The 25172-nt window shown below is 41.2% G+C and overlaps 1 protein-coding gene across 3 annotated transcripts in view; it reads right to left on the bottom strand.

Moving 5' to 3' along the window:
* The window catches only part of LOC122798404 (kunitz-type protease inhibitor 2-like), a 986210-nt gene that overhangs the window by 80522 nt on the left and 880516 nt on the right, over positions 1-25172 (bottom strand). For 2 of the 3 annotated variants that reach the window (XM_044067317.1, XM_044067338.1), the window contains one exon: positions 8514-8727. The exons of the other annotated variant lie outside the window; for it this stretch is intronic. In XM_044067317.1, the coding sequence (XP_043923252.1) occupies positions 8519-8727 (209 nt within the window). In that variant the 3' untranslated portion in view covers positions 8514-8518. Of the gene's footprint in view, positions 1-8513; positions 8728-25172 lie in introns of those variants that run through there. 3 annotated transcript variants of the gene reach the window in all.

Here is a 25172-nt window from a genome sequence, read left to right as displayed (position 1 = left end):
TTTTCTGGGAGACTTTCAAAGCCTGTAAGAGAGCAGCACAGTGATCCAAAATATGCTCAGAAAGATTTAGTTATATTTTCTCTAGTGGAAGAAAGGCTCTTTCTAGGGAAGTATCCAGAGATTGCACAGTATCAGAGATGAATTAATGTTACTTTTCACAATCACTCTGCATATGTATGTTATGTTTCACAGTGCCCCAAACATCTCACATGCTAAAATACATAGATGTTAACAGTAAAAACCAACAGCATAAAAAGTACAGTTTTGTACCTACCATAAATGTAGATGTCCGATAGGTATGCATCTGCAGTCATCACATATGGGCTGTCCTGTCTCAGGCAGCCCTTCGGTCGGCCGGATTCCAAAGTCTGAGTCTGGCCTCGGCTGATGTCGCACTTTCCCCGACGTCAGAGCGTCTGGGGTATAAAAGCATCAGCCGATGCCATTTTCCTCAGTTTTTCTTGCCCCAGATGCCAGGTGCCCTCTAAGAAAGGCTAAAATTTGGAGATATGCATTGCAAAAACAAATCCAAACATGCACAGTACTATAAAAACAAATACACCATAATAGATCCCCCCAGCTAGCTATAAGAGGGGTAAGTACCCAAGAAGTATACCACAGAGGGGAAGGAGGGAGGGTAAACCTGACTGCAGATGCATACCTATCGGACATTTACATTTATGGTAGGTACACAACTGTACTATGTCCTTCAAGGATGCATCTGCAGTCATCACATATGGGTAGAATACCATAGCCAATCTGGGGGTGGAGGTACTAAGAAAAGGATGGTGTAGCTAAGATACCCTGCAGGACTGCCGTAGCAAAGCCTGCTCTGGATCTGGAGTATAAAGGTAAATTGTAATGCTTGGCAAATGTATGCACGGAGCTCCATGTAGCAGCTTCTAAAATGTCCTTGGTAGCCACCCCTCTTAGGAAGGCTGTGGTGGTGGCTGTGGCTCTCGTGGAATGAGGTCTAATGTCAGCTGGCACAGTTTTTCCATGAAAGGAGTAACAAAAACAAATGCAATTTCCTATCCATTTTGAAATTGTCTGTTTGGAAATTGCTTTTCCTTGTGCCCCAGCAGCATATGCTACAAACAGCTGGTCAGTCTTTCTGTAACTTTTAGTTCTGTCAAAGTAGTAGCGCAACTGCCTGTGTATGTCCAGGGTGTGCATAAGTTTCTCCCCTTTATTTTGTGGTTGTGGGAAGAATGTAGGCAAGTGAATAGCTTGGTTCAAGGATACCCTGGATACCACCTTTGGCATAAATGTAGGATTGGTTCTCAATGAAACTCTGTCCTGATGAAAGATAAGAAATGGCTGTACTGCCATTAGAGCTTGTAACTCAGATACTCTTCTTGCTGAGGTTATGGCCAGAAGGAAGGCAGTTTTCCAAGACAGAAACTGTAGATCTGCAGATGCTGCTGGTTCAAAGGGAGGAAGTGTTAGTTTTTCCAACACGAAGCTAAGGTCCCAAGTAGGTAGAGGTGGTTTCCTTGGAGGATTGATGTTTTTGATTCCTCTTAGAAACTGTCTCAGGAGAGGATGAGAGAAGACAGGTGGATTAACATTGTATTTTGCTGAAATTGCTGAGGCATGTATCTTAATGGAAGAGTAAGACAGGCCGTTGTGGAACAATTCTGCCAAATATTCCAGTATATGTGCCATGTTCATCACTGTCACATCTAAGCCCTTTGTTGTGTTCCAAGAGTGAAATCTTTTCCATTTTGCTGAATATGCCTTCCTTGTGGAAGGCCGTCGATCTTCCATAATAATATCCTTCACTCTCTGGGACAGCTTATCCTGAGGAGGAGTCATGGTATTTTCCAGGCAGTTAGCTGCAAGGTTTTCAGGTTGGAATGCAGAGTCTTGAAATTGTGCTGCGTCAGTAGAAGTGGCCATAGGGGGAGAGGCCACGGTTTCGTCTGTGACATGCTCTTTAACAGTGGGTACCAGTGCTGTCTTGGCCAGTTTGGAGCTATCAGAATCACTCTGGGCTGCTCTGTCCTGATATTCAGTAAGACCTTGGTCATTAATGGGAGAGGTGGAAAAGCATACACTGTTAGAGCTTTCCAGCTGAAAGAGAGAGCGTCCACTTTCCATGCTTGTGGGTGGTATGTCCTTGAGCAGAATTTCTTCAGTTGATGATTGTGGGGGGAGGCGAACAGATCTATTTCCGGCCTTCCCCATGATTGTGTTATGAGTAAGAAGATGTCTGGGTGCAGCATTCATTCGTGTGCATCCATGATATTTCTGCTTAAGCTGTCTGCCAGTATATTGTCTTTCCCTGGCACGAACTGGAACTGCAGCTGTATATTGAGTTTCAAGGAAAGTTCCCATAGATTCATTGCCAGTCTGCAAAGAGGGTAGGAATGGGTGCCTCCTTGCTTGTTTATGTACCACATAACTGTGGTGTTCTCTGTCCTTATGAGTAGGTGGCCTTGATGCAGAAAAAGTTTGAAGGCCTCGATTGCTTGTATCACTGCCAGCATTTCCTTTTGGTTTATGTGCATGCGCAGCTCTCTTTGTGACCATAGCCCTTGGATACATCTGCCCTCCATGTGTGCTCCCCAACCTTGGTCTGAAGCGTCCGTAGTGATGGTTTGGTTGGCTCTTGGCTTGCTGAAGGGCAACCCGCTGATCGACTGCCAGGCTTGGGCCCACCACAGAAATTCCTTTTGGAGGCATGGAATGAGTGGGATCAAGGTTTCTAAGCTGTGACTGTGCTGAGTCCATAAACTCCTTAGGTACCATTGTAATTTTCTCATATGCAGCCTTGCTTGTGGGATCAGAAGAATGCAAGATGCCATGTAACCCAGGGCCTGCAGGATTTTCCTTGCAGTCAGCTGAGTTTGTCTTGTCAGATTCCTGAAGTAATCCGGTAGTTGTTATTGTTTTTCTTCTGTGAGAAAGGCCATTTGGGTGGTTGTGTCTAGATCCGCACCCAGAAAAGTTATTCTTTGGGATGGAACAAGTCTTGATTTGTGGATGTTGACTGTATATCCCAAGGCCTGCAGTAGGTGGATGGCATAATCCAAGTCCTTTAACAAAGTTTGCTTGCTGTCCGCTTGTATAAGGCAGTCGTCCAGATATGGGTAAATTTGAATCCCCTGAAGTCTGCAGTGTGCAATTACTGATGCCAGGCATTTCGTGAATACTCTGGGCGCAGTAGATAAGCCAAAGGGCAATGCTGAGAATTGATAATGCTCTGACCCTGCAAGAAATCTGAGGTGTCTTCTGCAACTTTGTCTGATAGGGACATGCAGGTATGCCTCCTTGAAGTCTAGAGTCACCAGCCAAGACCCCTTGCCCAGCATGGGAAGGAGTTGCTGTAGAGTCAGCATTTTGAATTTTGGCACAATGAGGTAAGTATTCAGTGCGGACAAGTCGAGAATAGGCCTCCATTGATTTTTTTTTCTTGGAACAAGGAATAATCTGGAGTAAAATCCTTGGCCTTGTTCTGAAAGAGGTACCTTTTCTATAGCTTTCATTTGTATTAATTTGGAAATTTGTTTCAAAGCCTCTGCCCTCTGATTTGGTGACAGGTCTGGCATGCCTTTTCTTTTTGGCAATATGTGGAAATGGAACCTGTATCCTTTGTCTATTATTTGCAGTGTCCATGTGTCCCTTGTAATGCTGTGCCAATTTTTTGAAAATAAAGAAAGCTTTCCGCCCAAAGGTGCTTCTAATTGAGCCCTGGTCGGCGGAGTCAAAACAAAGTCATTGAGTCTGTCCTGGTGTAGCAGTTGTAGTTCCTGCACTACCTCTCTTGTTGGGAGGCTGCCATTGACAGCCTCTGTAGGAGCCTCTAGCTTGCCCTCTACCTCTGGCACGCCTATTCCTGCCTCTCTGAGATCTGTCTGAGTCCGGAAAGGACCAATTCTTAGTAGGCCAATTTCTGCTGAATCTCGGTGGTTGGACTTGCAGAAAGTCTTTGACTGTTTGCACAGATTTTGCCTTTTCTTCAAATTTCTTTAAGACCTCTTGAGCCGTGGAACCAAATAATTTTTGCTTTTCCATAGGAGCATCCAAAAGCTTAGCTTTAACATGGTCTGGCAGAGATTGTTCCTTCAGCCAGGCGTGCCTACGTATGACTGCACCTGTCATAGCTGACCTACATGAAGCTTCCAATGCATCATAACCACACTGCAAGAAATGGTTACTAACCTGCTGGGAGTTATGTACCAGATCCTGAAGGGATTTGCGATCAAGGGGTTCAGAAGAAGACAGTTTCTTATGCAATTCATCTAACAAATACTCTTGGTACTGTATCATATGAAATTGACAATTTAATGCCCTCATGGAAACAGTTGCAGAAGTATACACTTTCTTACCCCATCTCTCTAAAGCTCTGGACTCCCTTTCAGAGGGTAGAGGATTTCTAGCAGTGGCAGCTGCAACCCCTTTTGGGCCCTGGGAAATAGTTTCTGGATCAGCAGAGTGGGCCTTGTACAGGTGTAGATGTGAGTCCGGGACCCTGTAGTACCTATCAGGTTTGGCAGGAGCCGGAGGGAGAGAGTCAGGGGCTGTACTAGCATCAGAGTACACATCATCAATGACATTCAAAACAGGAGGTATAGCTAAAGGCTTATGCTGAGGTAAATGTAAAAAGGTCCTTAATCTCTTTCTAGAATCAGAGAATTCCTGACCCTGCCATTGAAAATGTTCTCTCATAGAGTGTAATGTCTCTCCAAAGGAAAACTCTTCAGGAGGGGAGGCCGAGGGAATAGATTCTTCAGCATCAGAATCCTCGTAGGCCGAATAAGCCTCCTCCTGGTGGTCTGACAGAGTAGCGCCATCAGTGGACTCATCTGATGAGTGGGGGTCAGACGGCTCAACCCTGGGCCTTTTGTCTGGAGGTGGTTGAGAACCCCTGTCCGGATGAGGTTGAGAACCTCTAATTAAGGAGATAAGATCCTCTGCTAAGCTAAGAATCTGTGAGCCAGTAGAAGGTCTCTGAGAGGTAACCTTGGGAGGCAAAGCTTTAGTAAGTTTAGCAGCTTTAGCCCTAGAGAAAGCCTTAATGGATATGGATGCAGGAGGTCTGGCTGCACCACGTGCAGGAGTAGACTTGTCTAAAGGAATGGTGTCGGAAGGTTCCTGGACACCAGTTTCAGAAGGTAATTCAATAACCGACTCGGCCGGGGCCTCCGGGGCCGAGGTAGTCGGTTGTGCGGTTTCGGTAATCGGAAGTACCAAGGACTCGGTTTCAGCCGAGACCGAGACACTCGCGGTAGGCCTGACCGTGGTTTCAGCCGAAACCGCGGCCCGCGTGTGTCGGTCCTTGTCCTTCCGTTTCTTAACTAAATGCGAAGACGGAGTCTCCGATGGCATCTTGTAAGCAAAACTAGCCCCAAAGAATTCCTCTGCAAACTCCGACCGACGTCTAAGAGTTCGTCGGTTGAAGGAAGCACAGGCTGAACAGGCCGAGACGTCGTGGTCTGGGCCTAGGCAGGGGAGGCAGTAAGAGTGGAAATCCTTATGAGGTATTTGTTTCCCACAAGTTAAACAATTATTAACTTTATCTGACATCGGCTGAGGCAAGAAAGAGTCCCCAACGGGGTACTTAGCTTTTTCGAAGTCTTCGGTAGCTGAACCACAGGAGCTGGCCGACCGGCACTTGCGAACTGCTTCTGCTTCGGGCACCACGCGGCAAGAAAGACTGAGGAAAATGGCGTCGGCTGATGCTTTTATACCCCAGACGCTCTGACGTCGGGGAAAGTGCGACATCAGCCGAGGCCAGACCCAGACTTTGAAATCCGGCCGACCGAAGGGCTGCCTGAGGCAGGACAACCCATATGTGATGACTGCAGACGCATCCTTGAAGGACATTAAGGTAACGAAAAAATAAAAAAAGAATGCTGTACCAGATGTCACTTGAACTGCAAACCAGGTTTAATGTTTACAAAACAATTGAGTTTAAGCACTTTCATCCTATTCAATTCAAATAGGAACTGCTTCATAAACAAAGTAGCAACTGTTCTGGTGGATTAACATAAACTTAAATGTGCCAAGTCCTATTCCTTTTAAAGTGGCAGTACTTACAAAACAAATACTAGAAAATATATAAAAAATGCAACAAAAGTTTAGCGGCACACAGTATTAAAACCTTGGTAAGCTTTAATAAATATATTAAACTTATAAAAATCCTAGTCATTCGTATATTACCGGCTTTTGTTTTTAAAACTGGTTTAATTGAAATAAGACCATTAATACCAGGGGGGCTGCAAGCATTAAGCAGCATTTGCCAGTATAGTTCCTTTCATTAAAGGGCTAACTTCAAGTCACCACCCCTATAAGAAGGGGTAACCTGCTGCAGTATAGTGAAGGCAAACTTTTTAAAATCCTGACATTGGGTAGAATGTTTGTACAGTGCATTCACATCCATAGCATTCTTGATAGCATACACATGTTGATAAATCCTGTTCTTTAAAGGCCCCACTGTCTTACCGATATAGAAGGCTGAACGGGAACTACAGAATGCAATGTAGTCAACCACCTTAGTATTGCAGTTATAATGCCCCTTCAGGAAATTGTCTTGCTATAACCTGAAACAACCAGATGGGTGCCTTGCAGTATATACCTGCACTGCTTACAGGCACCACAACATTTCACACCAACATTGTAGTGCAGTGCAATCTGATGGTCATTTTGTTTCCAAAATTGCTTTTAAGTTTTTGTTGTTTTTATACACATATTGGGGTAGGTTACCCAAAGTATCCAAGAGACCAGAACAGACAAACACAGTGGACCAATGCATGTTTATAATCTTCTTGAGAGAAGACGCATCTGTAGTAAACTGAATCACAAAGGTTCGTGACACGTCAGTGTCCACCTTTCCTTCACTGGTTGTCAGACCATTGAGGCAATAAAATAATGGCCTGTAATGAGTTGATCTTGCTTCCTACATTCGTTACAGAACTTCATCCAGTAAATTGACTGGGTATCCCCATTCTTGAAATGGACCACAAAGCTTGCCAGCCTCTTGATGAAAAACTAAGTCGTCAGATACAAGTCTGCTTAGCCTTACATGTTGCCCCTAAACGATGTTTTTCTTTTGCCATCTTTGGTGTTGACTGGTAAAGTACAGATATGTGTTTGAAAAGGTGTCCTTTATAAATGTCATTGACTCATGTCTGCCAGCAGTTACATTTTTATACAGTGTAATATCTATGTAGTTAACAGTCATTTTGTTCACCTGGTAAGTAAACTGAAAAAAACTCGTAGACTGGTCGAGGAAGTCTACAAAGAGCACCAGCTCGTTGATACTTCCCTTCCATAAGAAACAAGTATCATCATCCAGGTATCGTAAGTAGTGGCTTACTCTGGAAAAGAGGGGGAGTTAAAAGTACTAGTGGTTTTCCAAAACCACAATATGACACTGGCAAATATTGTGGCTGAGGCGGCACTCACAGCTACACCTCTATGTTGCTTGTAGTACTCCCCTTTGTAATACACATAGATGTTCTTAGAACAAGTTCCATACATTGATACAAAAAGGCTGTTTCAGATTGATCAAACTGAGTACCCTTCACCATTGCCAGTAAAAAGCATTCCATACCTTCTTCATGTGGAATGATGGAAAACAAATCTTTGATGTCCACTGTGACAAATAAAGCATCTGGCAAAAATTCATTATCAGCTAAAATTTGAAGGAAGTGCCAGAAGTTTTTCAAAATATGTTTTTTGTTTTCCAAAAACGACTAACTTTAAATAAACTAGTTTAGCAAATGGTTCCGTCTTGCAGCCAGAAGAAGCCACAGTCAGACCTGTTAATGGCTATGTAGTACAGGCAAACGTGTACCACGCATTACCCTGTCCCACCCCAGTGATGTAAGCATGCAAGCTCGAACAAATGGGAGCACAGACAACTCCAAATTCCCTTATTACCATAATATGGTAATTAACCCAGCTCTTCCTGTTAACAGAATGATTGCAATTCACTCATAAAAATGGGGCAGTGGCTACATGTCCGCAGAGAGTAACGTGATTCACTTCTTTGAATGATGGTAGTTCCACAATGTCATATCAAAACTGCAAAGAAGGCATTTTACCTCTGTGCACTATCTTCAGGAATGTTAGGACCTCTGTGTACCCATGTCTGTCTTTTTTTTTTTGTTACCATTACTTTCACAAGGTGTCTTACTTCATATCTCATTTTCGCTTTTTAATCGACTTTTTTAGCTTACTCACCTTCATTTTTCCAGTTTAACTCCTTTGTGTACATGCAACTTCAATCAATTTGCATACATCTACTGCTTTAGATCAGGGCAGGCTTGCTTTTCTTAACAGCTTGTACCTTGTGTAACCATTCCTTATACCACAAACTATTCTGCTGCGCGTCAATAAACTATGAAACTCATCAGATTTAGTCACTGGGGCAATTATTTAGCTCAGTAACACAAGCATCCAAGATTTCCACCAAACCTTGCTTCCCTGTAAATAACAAATTATGAATAAATGGCAAGTTTCTTCTAAATTCATAAAAACTCCTAAGTGTATACTTCCCTTACTGCTGTCATTTTAGCTTTCTCCTCTTTTTGTTGAAAGCAAAACTATTACAGTCTTCAAGTTTTCTTCCCCTATGGCATGAACGCTGTATTTTTTCAGGTTTTGTGGCTATTCTATTTGCAGTGATGAATAAACTGAATTTATTTCTCCACTTTGTCCAGTCATCTCTTAAACTGTCTTGCACAGACAATATTCCTGTTTGTGCATTTCTGCTTTCTACAAAAGAACAATGCACTTTGATGAGTTTTTCATTAAATTAAAAATAAACAAATACACAAAAAGAAAACTTAATTAAAAAATTAACAAACTGCAAAAATCTGAATTGTATTTTTTAATTACCGTTTGCTCAGCAGCTTGAAAACTAATGAAACTTGTTCCATGCCTTACACTATCTGACATTTATAATGTTCACCAGGATGTTCATAAATAACACACATGCTGTGGGTGTGTTGCTATCTTCCAAGAGGTCTTGCTATAACAGACAATTATAGACAGACAGACAAGACCCGTACCACACTAGTTGTAGCTTCATTCTTTTAAAGAGATGCTACAGCATTTTGTAACAATCACCTTAACAGTATATTTAGATAAGTCACCTCTTTCATTTTTTGTCTTTATAGCATATATATTATGGCATGTTTCTTTAGTGCCCAGCACCTTTCTCTCCAACAGTGATTTTTATTTCCAGGTAGCTCTGTTGCTTGCTTTATGAGAAAATATTAGGAATGTGGCAGTTTCGTATATATTACAGAGAGCAGAGACCACAGAAAGCACATTTACAAAACTTAAACAATGTAATAGCAGATGTTCTAATAGATAAGTCAAAGCCTAAGTTATTTGGGTTATATCCTGCCGAGAAAATGACCACCAGACAGCTTTTAATGCTTCAGGGTACCTTCCATGTGACCTAACTGCCAAGGGCTTAAGCAGTGACACATAAAAAGACAGTTTGGCAACAAAAGCTTCAGAGCTTTCTTCCCTCAGGAAGGCAGGATATAGACCTAAACAAAAAAAAATGCTAGAAAAGGCAAAACCAAGTGTAAAATGTAAGTAATTATATACACAAAGCTACATATCCTTACCCTGACAGAGACCAGAAAAACAAAACAAGGGGGGTGGAAGAGATAGCTACTGCAAAAGTACATCTACAGTTACAGTAAGCTTACTTACCAAACTGTACTATATTTAACATTAGCACTGTTGCAGTAGCCTAAGCTATTTGGGGAAATTACCATAGCTTATGAACATGTAACTATTTTTTATTTGTTAACCAGGGTTGTCCAAGTGGGCATGAGACCCCATTTCAGTGGAGGTCTGGGGAGAAAACCCTATGTAACAAATAACAAGTGGGCATGAGACCCCATTTCAGTGGAGGTCTGGGGAGAAAACTCCATATAACAAATAACAATATAATATACAAACATTACATGAAAAACCTAGCCAAGCTAGAGTTTTCACTGTGTTGTTGTTGTGTCTTTCGGCTTTTCCCGGTTAGTAATTCCTTAAAATCTCTTGTAAAGGAGGATTACGGGATACATGCAAATGACCCATTAAAGACACCAGGTGTTTCAGTTATATGGCAGTTCTCAATGCTCAGGATTTCTTTCTTCAAGTCTATTAATAAACACATTCAGGCCTATAAAGCCACACTTCAGTAGCTGTGGACAAGCATGTTTCTATCTTCTTAAAACATCAGCAGCACAGCATAAGTAGGCTGTTTGGCTAACCTTTAGAAACACAGGGTTGTTGAACCCAGCTGATGTCCTTAACCATTAAGGTGTCTGCAAAATATCCCATCTTACAACTAAATAACACAGCAAGCGTAACACACAGCCAATGCAATTAGAAAAAAAAACTACAAGAAAAACCTTGCTAGAGTTTTCACTGTGTGATTCCTTAAACCCTCTTGTAAAACAGGATTATGAGATGCGTATAAATTAGCCCCTTAAGGACACCAGGTGTTTCAGCAATATGGCAGTTCTGACTGTCCAGGACTAACTTCTTTTTAAGTCTATTAATGGACACACGCAAGCCAATAAAGCCACACTCCACTAGCTGTGGACAACAAGCATGGTTCAGTCTTCTTATGACATCATCAGCACAGCATAAGTGGACTGTTTCGCTAATCTTTAGAAATAGAGGGTTGCTTGTACCCAGCTGATGATCACTGTGTTCTTGTCTGTGATAATGTAAAGAGACCCTGGGGACCAGACGCAATTTAAGGATTTCAAGGCATTGATTACTGCTAGCATCTCCTTGACACTGATGTACTTTTGTCTGTCCCTGTTTGTTCCACAGCCCTTGCACTTTCACCACTTTTGATACAGTGCCTCAAGCAAAGTCTGAAGCACCTGTTGTACCAGACTGAAGAGGAAGCAGGGAGAAGGAGAGACCTGTGTTGAGACAGAACTGGTCCACCCACCCCAATACTTTTCTCACAAACCCCAGTGCTGGAATCTGAAAAGATACAGGGTGTTGATACTGAAACCAGACTGACCTGAGGTACCACTGAATTTTTCTCATGTGAAGTCTGGCTAAGGTTGTCGTGGTAATCATAGAAGACGTGAAATCTATAATCCTGAGAAATTCCTTGGCAGATAAAAGAGATTGCTTGGAAATGCTCAGGTAGATTTCTTCATTCAGTTCTAGTTTTTCTAGTGGAAGAAAGGCTCTTCCTAGGGAAGCATCCAGAAGACATTCCAGAAAAAACTATCTTGTGTGAAGGGATGAGAAAAATACATTTGAAACCCCACAATGAGCAGGAGTTTCATGACTTTTGTTAGAATCTTGACAATAGGAAAGGAAGTCTGCAAATAATAGACAGTTTTCCAAATACAGAAATCTGTGAATGCCTTGAAGTCTGCAGTAAGCAATTACTGCAGCCAGACACTGTAAATACCCTTGGTTAAATAGATAAATCAAAGGGTAAGACAGAGAACTGACAATGTAAGCCAGACACAGGAAACCTTAAAAACATCTGAATTCTTTGCAAATTGGTTTGTGATTATAAAATCTTTCAAGTCTGAGGGTTTGTGATTATAAAATCTTTTAAGTCTGAGGTTACAATGAAGCTGAGGAAGGTAAGTGGTAACAACATTTGGGAGGGGGGGCAGTTTGAACTCTGTGACCTTGACAAAGAGATTGAGAAAGGAGAAGTTTAGGACTGGTCTCCAAGTTCACTTTTTCTTTGCCACCAGAAAAATCCTTGAATAAAAACCCTTGTCCATTTGATCTGATGGCAATTAGTTCTATGACCCCCAAGAAAATTATTTGCTCCAAAACTGGAGGAAATAGGGATTTCTTGGTTTACAGTATGAAGAGAAATCCCCTGAAAAAGAGGAACAGACTCCCATTGCCATCTGTACCCCTTTTGGATGATTTTCAGAACTCATTTGCCTGAAACAATCTGATGCCACTGTGAAGATGAATAGCTAAACTGACGGGACAGATTGCTAGTGTGGGTGGGGACTTGAGAGGCAGTCATTCTATTGTCCTTGGTTCTGCAAAGCTTTTCCTTTCTTTCTAGAGCCCCCGTGCCATTGATTTTTGAAAGCCTACTTGTTAACACTTTGCTGCTTAAACTGCTTTTTTAAAAAGAGTGCTGATTTAGGGAGAAAGGTTTCATTAAACTCAGAAATTGTGGGTCAATCGTTTCTTCCTTTCATTAAATTTCTTAAGAACCTCATGAGCAGAAGTGCCAAACAGAACATTTTGTCAGAGAGAATTTTAAATCTCAGTTTTAAATCTACTGGTAAATTTTGAGAATGTATACAAGAAAATAATCTAATAACTGACCCCATAGCAGCAGTTCTGGAAACAGCAGCAACATAATCATAAGAACACTTTAAAATGTTTGGTTACATGGGAAGCAGATGCAGTTAAGACATTCAATTAATTATTTACCTCAGAAGTGGGGTGGCTAGTAGTTAAATTCCTCATGTTGTCAAAAGAAGCCAATGAAAATTTTAACGTGAACCTGGCAGTTCTAAAGTTTCTAAATCTATCAAAAACTTTCTTATCCTTGTCTGAGGGAATGGGATTTGCATTAATAAAATGTTTAGCAGCAGAGGTTTTAGATAAGGAAATAACTGCAGGGTCTACTTTAAGAATAGTAAAAGTAATGTTGTGTAAGATGCACTTACTCATAACAATAGATGTTCAAAATTTTCCCTGCTGTAGCAGCCTTATGTCTTGCCCAAGATACAACAATCAGACAGCTTCCAAAAGCTCTGGCTCTTTCCTACACTTCTACTTTGATGGTCATTGCTGAGAAGGGAAAATCAGCAGAGTGAAAAATCTTCAGGATCTTCTTGCCTAAAATTAGGTAGTGTACTCATCCTGAACAAAGCAAAGAAGAAATAATTACCAAACTATTCCCAAAAATAACTATGTACAATAATGGGGGGTGGAGGGTGGGTGTGGCTAATGCAGAAGTGAGGAATTCAAACATCTACTGCTATGGGTAAGTGAAACTTACACAACTGTAATATGTTCATGATTCCCACTGCTGCAGTAGCCTTTAGGCTATATTGGCTGATTAACAAACTCTAGCCAACCAGGAAGTAGGAAGGATATGGATCCAGCAGATGCAGGAAAATGTTCCTAGCAAAGCCAGTACTGGATCAATTGCAAAAATCCAGTTTGTAATGCCTTGTAAAGGTATGTACAGAGAACCACATGGCTGCCTCTAGAATACTTCCAGAGTTCACCTTTTTCCAATATACCACTGAAGAAGACAAGACCCTTGTAGAGTGGACCATTTTACTGCCTAGAACTGTCTACCATGGTCAATATAACAAAAGGTAATAGCTGAAGACAACCTTCTGGAAATAGTCTGTTTTGACAAGGACTGTCCTTTCTTAGTCCCAGCATAACAAAATAAATAGCTTGCCAACTTTTTTAAAGGACTTGGGTCTAGCAAGATAATACCTGAGATGCCTATGCATGGTCAGAGTATACATAATCTTTTCTCCCTGGTTCTGAGGGTCAGGATAGAACAATAGGAGACTGATGACCTCATTCAGAGTAAACTCTGAAACAACACTGGGCATGAATGAGGAATTTGTTCTTAATGACACCCTCTCCCTGTGGAAGACCAGAATGGGCTCATACACCATGAGAGGTTGCAACGTTCTTTTTGCAAATGAGCAACCAGTTTTGCTTGAGGTCTCAGGTGTAACGCTCCTTTCAGATACTGTTTTACCAAAAACATAGAAGAAAGTGGGGAACCCATGGGCAGGCATGCTGAAATGGCTGCAAAATATACCTTGATAGAAGAGTATAACAGGTCAGAGACTTGTAACATGCACACAAAGATTTGAGTACCAGTAGTATATAATTCCTGATGATACCCTGATTATTGGCTAGGCACCAACTAGAAAATCTATTCTGTTTTCCAATATATGATTTTCTCATAGCAAGTTTTCTTGCCTCCTTTAGTACCTGCTGCAAGTCCCTTAAAAGGAGGTGCCTAAAAGGTATTACAATGGAGTCGTCCAGGCAGTTAGTTGAAGATCTCTTGAAAATGGGATATGTCACCCCACTCCCCTGTCTTGTGGTGAGTAGGTCCAGTTTGTGAGGAAGCTTGTAGTACTTGCCTTTGGATTTTGCATAATAAGGGAGAATCAGTGTTACCTGGGTCAAAATGGGGTCACCACAGTTATGTTTGGAGAGTCCTTCTGGATCTTCAGAATTACCCTGGATATCAGCTGAAAGGCTATAAATGCAAAAAGGAACATTCGCACCCAAGGGACTGAAAAAAAAAATCTGTTTTCCAATCCTGTTTGCATGGAGTCCAGGAACAAAATTGGTTGTTGTCTGTTTTGAATGGAGGCAAACAGATCTACTTGGGTGTTCCCCCACAACTGGATCAATTTCTGCATGACTCCGTCATTCAGTTTCCACTTTTGAGAGTTTGTCCTGGTTCTGCTCAGCTTGTTTGCCACTATTTTGCTCTGGCAGAATATAAAATGCTTGGATGGTTATAGAGTGGTTAAGAGCCACCTCCCAAGAAGTCAACCAGCCTGCATAGAGGGTATGACCTTGAGCTCTTTTGATTTTTGATGTACCCCTTCACTGTGGTGTTGTCAGTAATCACCTGAAGAGGTCCTAGGAACCACAGATGATGAAGAGATTTTAAAGCATGGATCACACCCAACATCTCATTTATATTTGTATGATTTGCTCTCGAAGAATCCCATGAAAATGTCCTGCAATCAACATTTGAGGAGTCTGTAGTTACAGACTGACTTGCAGGTCGAAGAAAAAAGGTGAAACATACATTTGCTTGTATTTGTAGTCTCCACCAGTGCAGTTCCTTTTTGCAAGCACCATGACTGGTATCTGAAAATACAGAGACTGCAGGTGTGGCATCCATGTGTTTTTCAGATATTACTGAATCTTTCTCATGTGTAACCTGGCAAGAGGAATCACGAGAATCATAGTTGCCATGAACTCCCGAAGCCTGAGAAAGTCTCTGACTGAAGTCTGAGACTGAACTGAGAAATTCCAGATAAAATCAACTTCCTCCTGCATCAAAAGTGCCTTTTTCTGCAGAGTGTCTGAAAAACATCCTACAAAGACAATCCTGTCTGATGGAGTCAAAGAGGATTTTGAATGTTTACCTGAAATCTCAGATTACTCAGAAGATATAAAACCGATGTTAAGGACTCTTGACATCTGGGAGAAGACTCTGCAAAGATATGGAAGTCATCTAAATAAGGACAAATGTGCATAATTCAATCTGCAATGAGTTATGATTGAAGACAGACTTTATAAACACACTTGGAGCAGTCGATAACCCAAGGGTGTTTCAAATCTTACAGCAGCTGTTTGTCCCCCCTGGTGTGTAATCATACTCCTGATTGCTATGGCACCTGTCTTTATATGATGAAGTCTGGGAGGTGCTCAGATGAAAACGCATAAGTTTGTTTTATGGAGCATTTATTTTACAGGTTGTCCTGCGTTGTCTGACTCCAGTTCCAGTTTTCTGCTTGTGTTATATTTACTGGAAAGGATGGTGTTTGTGAGAGGTGATGCAGAGAACTGACAGTGTAAGGTGGGCACACACAATCTAAAAAATTTCCTGAAGTATTTGGCTAAAGGAATGTGAATGTATGCATCTTTTAGGTCCGATGTTACCTAAAGCTTCCCCTGGGGAATAAGAGGCAACAGACTCTGAAGCATCAACATTTTGAATGTTTGAACGTCCACATATTGAATTAGGAAGAAAAGCTCTAGAACTGGTCTCCAAGAAGACTTTGGTACAAGGAACATTCTGGAATATAAGCCTTTGCCCCCTTGATTTAACGGGATTGGTTCTAAGACTCCTGAGGTGAGCAACTGCTGAAAAACCTGTGGGAAAAAATATTTTTGGTATAGATGGTAGGGAGGAACTTCCCTGAAAGGAGGTTTTGGTATCCAGTGTAAACTGTATCCCTCCTGAGCCTCTTAACTCCCATGAGTCTGTTACAATCTGCTGACACATGGGAATATACAGAGCCAGATGTTGTGATAAGTTTTGAGAGATCAGGGCAGGAGGATATGGGAAGGGCAGAAGAATGCTGACAGTCATTCTGAATTTGTAGACTGCCCTTTTTTAAGAAAGGATTCTCATTTTTTTATTGTTCCCCTCTTGCCATCTCTTTTTGTTTCCCCATTTGGCACAAGAAAGCAGGAATTGTTTCTTTTGTTTCTTAGGCATGAAAGAGGATCTCAGAAATATGTAGGGGTGTGCTGAAAAATCTTAGCAACTCTCTGAATTAATTTCTCTATCTCATTAAATTGAGACCCTGAGTAGCAGTTGGGCAAAACAAAACCTCCTTACCTAAAACAATTCAAAAATTTCAGATTTCACCTCATTAGAAAAATTCTGATTTCATTCCCAGGCATACTTCCTCAAAACAGCAGCAGGAGCAGAGGCCCTAGACACAGTATCTGCACAATCATACACACCCTTCAAGGTATGTTTAGATACTCAGAAAATGATGGAAACAAAATCGAGATATGCACTACCTTCAGGGAGAAGCGTGATAACCAGGTCTGTCAAGCTGTCTATACAAAAAAAGCACAAGCTTCCACATATGGGTCTGATATTTAAGAATTCTATGTACCAAAGTGGAAGAAGAATAAATTCTCTCGCCCAATATGTCATCTTTTCAAAGGTTTCTCCTACTTGTCCACTGGAGAAGGGATGGATGACACCAAGAACCTGTTCCCTGCTGGAACAGATGTTGCTATTGTTTCAAGATTTGACCCGAGGGGAGAAAACATGTGCTTGCCACTTTGAGAATCTTTGTAAAGCCTAGTTGTTCTTGGAGATTGAAGGTTGTGAATCAGGGCCATTACATCCAACATTATATACATCCTCTTGGCCTGGCACTAGAGGAAGGATGGGCATAAAATGAGGTATGTCCACATGTAACATATCATTTCAAGTTCAGGAGGAGAATCCAGTTGTTCACATTAAAAAAAAAAAATGTATCCTGGCAATAATCTAGGAGCGGGGTAAGTATGCATGTTGTGATCAAGGAGGATACTTTGGTGAAGTCAAAAACACTACAAGTTGATTGTAAAGCAAGTTGTCAAACAGTTTGCAAAACAGCATGCTTACATTTTCACACAGAAAAAATGTCCCCCAAAACACTATAATGCATAAGCAGCACAGAATGTTCTTGTCAGAAACTTCTTTAGAATAAAATTAGTCTGACAGAAATTAATGGCAGGTAAGTTGGCACAGCATGGACAAGATTGCACTACTTCACCTGTAGAGTACCTTCCACAAATAAAAAAACTTCCCCACACAAAAAAGTTTACAAAAGTGGTACACTTTTCTCACAATAAGCCCTCAATTTAGCTGAAGCTAAAAAGCTTCCGATCTTGCAGAAAAAATGTTTCTTAAAGGGGCAGAACCACTAAAGTAAAATAAAAGTGAAAAAAAAAAAACACACATTACATACTTTGCGTGGAAGAGTTCCCTAAAGGTGCCTTATCTGCTAGAAAAAGGAGGTGAAGTGTCATCTGCTGCTTTTGCAAAGCCACTGAGCTGCTTATTTACGATGCAGCAAGAAAGTAATGAAGATATTCCACTTTGAATACTGATTTTCCCCGCTCAGGACTGACCAATTAGCAGCCAGAATGTAAGTATGGAAAGGAGTCAGAGCTTTTGAATGGTGAGCAGTTGTTTTGCTCTTGGCTAGACACAACCCATATAACCTAGAGACTACTGCAGCAGTGGAAATACTTTGCATAACTTAAGCTTTTTAGGAGCAGGGGTTCACTGTCTGGTGTACTACAAGCTGTTAAAACATGCTCTAAAGATGATAAAGCACGAGGGACAATAGCAGGCTGTGGAATATCCAAGTCCAACAATTCATAATACTTTTGCTGGGAAACAGAGACTCTATTCTGTTCCCACTGGAATACATCTTTTATTTTAGCTAAAGACTAAGAAAAAATGTAGCTCTTCTGGGGGGAAGTCTGAAATTACAGTTTCATCAGAATCAGACTCTTCAGCCTGTGGAGTAATCATTGAAGAAAAACACTCCTCCTCCACTCCCTGTTCGTTTCAGTGACAATCGGTGAAAGAATGAGTGGGAACTGTTCTTCATTTTTATTTGACATAAGTGAAAAAACAGTTTGAAACATTAAAGGCAGAAATTAATTCCTCAGTAAATCCTTTCAAGTCTTTCCTGTCCATATTTTTTATTTATTTATTTTATTTTACATTTGTTAACCGGGCTAGTCTAGCTGGATATATTTCCATTTTCAGTAGAGGCCCGGGGAGAAAAGCTCCAGTAAGATAGAAAAATTAAAAATGTCATTACATGGTAAATGAAAGGATTTATAAAAATATACAACAGGTAATTATAACATACTAAAAGCATTTACACTTGTAAAAGCACCAGTAAAAATATTTACACTTGAAAAAGCAACAATAATAATGTAGCACAGTAAGATTCATAAGGAATTTTTCACATCAAGTAGAAATATTTCAGTAGTATGTTGAATTACAATTTAAACAGTACCAGCCTTGCTTACAAGAATAAGCATGAAAATGTTTGGAAGTTTGTTAGGAAGAGGAAAAAAAACAGTGGTGGAAGAGGGTGGTTAGTCGGGGTTACTACAAGGGCATAACCAGTGTTTTTTGAGTTTTTGTTTAAAGAGAGTCAAGGATGCGACTGGAGTTAGTTCATTGGGTAGCAGGTTCCAGTTTTTTCCCCGCTGCATTAGTAAACAGAGAGTCACCAGCCATGTTGTTAGACTTGGTTATGCTAGCAAGGAGTTTGCTAGAAGAACGTAGGGAATTCAGATTTTTATAGGGGATTAAGAAATTGGAGAGTATAGGGGGGTGGTGTTGGGTTGGTAAAATATCTTGTGGGCAATCGTGAGTTGGGAGATTATCAGATGGTTTTGGAATTCAAGCCAGTCTAGTTGCCAAAGATTCAGACAGTGGTGGGTTCTAAAGGGATTGCCAGTGGCAAATCTGGCGATGTTATTGGAGGAAGTTGCTAGTTTGTTGAGATTATGTTTCTTTAGGTTGGTATAAATAGATGAGGCATACAGAAGAGTAGAGATTAGATGGGAGTGAGCAATCTTGGTTCTGGCTGCTGGGGTTAGGAAAGGTTTTATTCTATATAAGGAGCCTATTTTTCTTTTGACTGTTTTAATGGTGTTATTTATATGGTAATCAAATGTAAGGTTATTGTCAATGGTTATTCCTAACAGTTTAGTGGTAGTGTCAGGGAATATAATAGTGCCATTATTGGAAGAGACTGAGAAATCTATGGGGGAGGACTTGGTAGTGGGGGTAAAGAGAAGGAGTTTGTTTTTTTTTTGGCATTAAGAAGGAGGCAGCGTTTTGTAAGCCATGTTTCTACAGTGTTAAAAACATTTTGAGTAAGAGAATATAGTTCTGATGGGGAGTATGCTGAGCATATTAGCGTAGAATCATCTGCATATGGAATGCAGGTGGCTTGAGGAATTACTACATGAGGTCATTGATAAATAATGAGAAAAGAAGTGGTCCAAGAATAGAGCCCTGAGGGACTCCAATGGTGATTGGCAGAAAGGATGAAATTTGATTTTCCCAGAGAACTGCCTGTTGCTGAGGTAGGATCTGAACCATTTAACAGCCTGAGTCTCAAAGGAAAGGGATTCAAGAATACTGATTAAGAGGGCGTGGTTTACCATGTCGAAAGCTTTTGAGAGAGGTCAATAAAGAGTGCAGATGAGAGGATGTTTTTATTGCGGTTTCTATTGATAGTATCTGTAAAGGATAAAATTATTAGCAGAAACAGTAAAAGCAACATTCTTAATTTTTTTGTTTTTCCAGGAGACTGCATGGAAAAAAAAAACTCATGGCAGAGACACTATCTTGGGTATTGGACAACCTAGCCAAGATATGTAGTAGACCCTTATTTGTCCTTCCCCTGAGAAAGACAGGAGTAGTTTTCCCTTGTCTGGTGATGACAACCTTACAGCCACAGAGGACGTCTAACTCCAGGTCCTTAGTGGTTTCCCAAGGAGCTTTATCAGAAGGACAGAAAGACACTGATAAGTGGTCTGGCCACAGCAAAGCCACCCATCAGTGGCTGAGGCAGTGAAGGAGCCAGCCTGACACCAAAAATATCCCTAGTAGATATCCTATTCTTCTTAAAGTCAGGGGAAGGAAGAACCGAGCAATTGATACACAGTCCAGCCAAAAACGAAGCCTGAAAGATTGGTAAAGCAAGTGACAGTCAGTAAACATCCTGACAAAACAATAGTTTGAGGTAAAAAATAAAGAGGCCCCCAAAAGCACAATATTCTACCCCCTAACACTCTTAATTTAACGAAAATGTAGAAATTAAGAAGAAAACCTTTTTTTTTTTAACACAGATTCTTTACACAAGCATTTACCGAGAAAAGAATTCTCAAATTCATTACAGTCCATAAAAAAAAAAAAAAAAAAAAAAAAAAAAAAAAAGAATTTTCCTAGCACAAACTTTTTTTTTACCCAGAAGGGTTCTTATCTGACCAGCCTTGAAGGATAGTTAGTCAACTGTTATTTCCACCAAGCCCACAAAGGGGGTTTGCTTTGGCAGCAAGAAATATCTGCTGTTTTTGGTGGCCAAGCTGATTTTTTATGTGGCTCTCCTTGAAGTCCTGGCAGTTAGGATGCATGGAAGGTGTCCTGAAGTGTTTAAAGACGGCTGGTCATCAAATCCTGGGAGGGATATAACCCAAAGAGTTTAGGATACTGCAAGAGCGATCTAATATTAAACATTCTCCGTTTCTTAAAGTCAGAGCCCAACACATCTACAAATGTTGGTTTGTTTTTCTGCTATGACAGAAATTCACAATTTGAACCCTGCTACCATGACTCTCCTTTTCATTGAGCTGCTTCCAGTCCCTATGAGGGTAGGGAAGAGCTGCTATGGTGAATATCTCAGACAACTCTGTGACAATATTCTGCTACTACATGTACTTTCAGTCTTCATAATATAAATGTAGAATATTAAGGTTCTTCTTCTTTCGGCTTTTCCCAGTCAGGGGTCACCACAGCGGATCACCTGTCCGTTCATGATTGGCAGTGGAGTTTTACGGTGTCAAGTTGCCAGCCTGGTGCCCAACCTTCCACGGAAGGCACGCACTCAGAATATTAAGCTATATATTAGAAATGAAGGTGCATGCCTTAAATGACTGCTGCAGCAAAACACCCTCTTGCTTTTCAGTTGCAGTCAAGTTTGTAATGCTTGGTAAAGGTATGAACTGATGACCAAGTCATTCACTCACAGATGTCCAGTGCTGAGACACCATGTACAGAAGGCTGTAGAAGTAAAACCAATCCTACTGTAGTCATATCTAATGAGCCTTGTGAGCTGAATCATATCAAAAGCTAAATGTTAAATAGGTATTGGGAAATTTTCTGGTTCTGCACTGGAACACCTGTCTTGATCTAAATAAGGAAAATAAAAGCTGACTTGATTTTCCATGCTCTTACTTCTGGAGATACAGGCCAAAAATGGTCACTGAAGATTCATTTACTGCGCTATCGCTGGGGTCCTGAAAATGAGGATAAAAGGTTAATATCTGAGTCAACTGAATAAGAACAACATCTGACAAAGGTTTAGGTGTAACAGAAGTATTAGCAGACAGCAAAACACTGACAAGAAATAACAGTGTGAAGTTACTTGTACAACAAAGTTTTTAAGTTTATGACTAGTCTAGTGGCGTAAATGTCTAATTATAGGGCTGTTTTCCAACACAAAATACCTTACAAAAACTAAAATCAACTAGCTTAAAAGGAGGCTAAAATTCAAATCCTAGACAAGAACTTGAATCTTTATAGGTGGTTTATGGTGGAAAGCGCACTTCAAGAACAGCTTAATGGATACAATGGTAGGGTCTCAATAAATAATAAAGCAGAGCACTGCACTTTCACACAGAGATACCCGCGATGGTGGTGCTGCGGTAGCATTTTCACCTCACAGTAAGATGCTGTCCGGTTCGATTCTCAGCTAGAGCGTCTTCTGCGTGGAGACATACGTGAATGGGCGTACCTTCGTTGAAGGTTGTGCGTCAGGCCTGGCAAGCTAGTACATAAAAATCAACTGTCAGTCATTAGCAGACCGGAGTTCTGCTGTGGCGACCCCTTAGGTTCATACTAGGCTATCTGCCCTGGGGCAATTATAAGCCTAGCCTGATTTTGTTTGGCTTACGCCACCCCTTGATTTGAGTATACTGTGCCCTTTTTACGGTTTAGTTTACTGTGCCTCTGTCTAATAGCGACATGGAAGTAATCCCTGGAACAAACCTACGATCCCCCATCCACTCATCAAGATTCTTCTTGAAGAGATTCAATGAGGTGCTCTGCCTAACATGAATTGGAATTCTATTCCAGAGCGAAGGGAGCCTCTGGGTTATGAATCTGTCCCTCCAGCAAGTCCTATTTATTTCTGTGCTGAGGTTCAAGTCCCTCAAGCATGTGGCTCTAAGGGATTTAGATTTACTGAGGTGGAGCATGTCCATTAATTCTGGATTGGACATAGCTTTATATGTCAGGCATAGATCACCTCGAAGTAGGCGGTATGCAACTGAGTAGAGCTGGAGTTTTTTTAACCGAGCAGCATATGGCATCTGGCATCTGTTCGAATCTCTTGGTGAGGTACTTTTGGGGTCTTTCTAATTGCTGCAGGTGTCAGGTAAGGTACATCCCAAAAGGGGCATTGTATTCTATGATGGGCCTGATGAGGGATGAATAAAGGGGCACGATTACCTCTCGATATAGATGTGAATCCTTTCATGATGAGGTGGGCCATGTAGAATGTCTTTCTAACCACTTTGGAAATGAGGTTGTCAAAGGAGAGATTGCTATCAACTTGGGTCCCCAGATCCCTAATTACTTTCTCTGTACTTAATGGTTTACTGCCTATGTGGTAGTTTGTGGGCACATTGTTTTTGCCAAAGGATATGACTATACACTTTTTGGCATTTAGCTTTAGACCATGGCTCTGGCACCAGTTATCCGTCTCTGTGAGACCTTTTTGAAGGATGTTTGTGTCAGCTGGAGAGTTGATTATGGCGCCCAGTTTGCAGTCATCTGCGAACTTGGTGAGCCATAGTCCTCCGACGATGGCCTGTACCTCGGAAAAGTATATACCGAACAAGAGCGGTCCCAGGACAGAATCTTGTGGGACACCACTTGTGACTGGTTTCGAGTCTGACAAGGCTCCAGCAACTCTTACTCTGTGGGTTCTGTCTTTGAGCCAGTTGGCGACCCATCTTGTGACATAGGGGTTTATATTTAAGCTGGATAGCTTATCTATGATGCCCGCGTGGGGTATTGTGTCAAATGCCTTTGCTAGGTCTAGATAGGCTGTGTGGACTATCTTCCCTTCATCTATGGCTTTGGTGACTGTTTCAAAAGGCAGGATCTGCCCTTGACGAAGCTGAATTGGGTAGGATCTAGTGTCTGTAGGTCCCCGATGTCTTTGTTTATGAGCTCCATGATGATCCTCTTCATAGCCTTGCAGACTAAGCTAGTCAGGCTTATGGGGCGATAGTTTCCAGGGTCTATGGAGGCTCCACCTTTGTGGAGTGGGACCACTGTTGCTGTACACCATTCTGTGGGCACATATCCTGTAGTGAGGTTGAGATTGTACAGCTGTTTTATTTGAGGGATTAGTTCTTCTTGGAGTTCATGTAGGACGCAACCCGGGATGCCATCTGGTCGCATGGAAGCAGTGTTTTTTGCTTTGGAGAGGGCAGCCTTCACCTGAACATCAGAGATGTCTGGGAGGCAGCCCCCTGCCGGGATAGACACTTGCTCGTTTGGGGGGGGGAGGGGTGGAGAAGTTTGCACTGAACCTGTCTGCCAAGATATTGGCGATGTCTGTGGGTTCAGTGTATTTTTTGTCGTTTAGAATCAACTCAGAACAAGTCTGGGAGTTGCATCCCAGGTTCCTAACATAACTGAAAAAAGCCTTATGATTGTCTTTAGTGTCCTGTGCAATTTTTCTCTCAAAGCTGGCCTTGGAAGATTTTATGAGGGATCGTAATTTTTTGCTAGTACTGATCAGAGATGCCTTCCCTATTAGGGAGTTTGCTCTATCATGTAGTATCTTCCTCCTTCTGTTGTACAGTCTATTTATGGCTGGGGTCCACCAGACTGGACGCCTGCCTTTGGATGATTGGGTCTTGGTTTTGTTTGGGATAGCTTGATCTATGCATTCCTGGAGATGTCCGTAGAATGCATCTATATAGGATTCCCTAACTGGGAAAAGCCGAAAGACACAAACAAACTGTACTTTCACACAGAAATAAAGCAATTCTATACTGAGGAAAATAAGACAGGTGTCCTTGGATTAAGTAAATTTGTTATTAAAGGTGACAAATTCTTTGACCAACACCAAACACAAATTTTAACTATTTTGGTAAGTAAGATTTTCCAGTGTCAGGTTTTCTGACTTCATGCAAAACTCTGTTTACTTATGGTTTGGTAACTGGGGAAATCAAATTGGTTTCAGCCCATTTAAAATGCTAGCCCAGACAGAAAAGCTCCATTACAGTAATGGACCATCAAGGGAAACACAACAGTACACTATATCACAGCAAACACTAGTGGAAAAAAGTTGAGCATGAAGATGCACTGAGCTAACAAGATACTGAAATGTGTGTTTACAACAGGTAGCTGAAAAAAATGCAGTAGGACAACATGCAGTTCTGTGATTAAATAAAACAGCAGTAAAGTACAGCTGTTAAATAAATTTACCATAAGAGTAAATATTCAAATACATCACTGCTCCAGTAGTCTAAGCTAAACGGAATGCCCTACTAAGGATCAGACCATCTGCCCAGCTTCCAAAGCTTTAGGGCACCTTCCATGTGCCATCGCCACTGCACAGCATAACAAAGGTAGGAAAAAATATGTGGGTAGGATGGCAAACTTTCAGAGATTTCTTGTACCAGAACAGGGAGGCTAGAGCACTGACAGGTAAATAAGCACTAGGAAAAAAGAAAAGCATATATATCCACACCATGTCAACATAACATTAATAGTAATAATAATAATAACAATAATAAAAAGTAAAGAAGGGGTAGAGGGAGGGTGCAGCTATTGCAATAGTGATATATTAGAACAGATGCACAGCTGCACTATTTTCATTTGCTCACTGCTGCAG

This window comes from Protopterus annectens, chromosome 1.part0, assembly GCF_019279795.1.
Source record: "Protopterus annectens isolate FY-2018-M chromosome 1.part0, PAN1.0, whole genome shotgun sequence".
In the NCBI taxonomy this organism is placed as follows: domain Eukaryota; kingdom Metazoa; phylum Chordata; order Ceratodontiformes; family Protopteridae; genus Protopterus; species Protopterus annectens.
The sequence above is the reverse complement of the archived record's forward strand: the minus strand, read 5'-3'. Positions and strand labels throughout refer to the sequence as shown.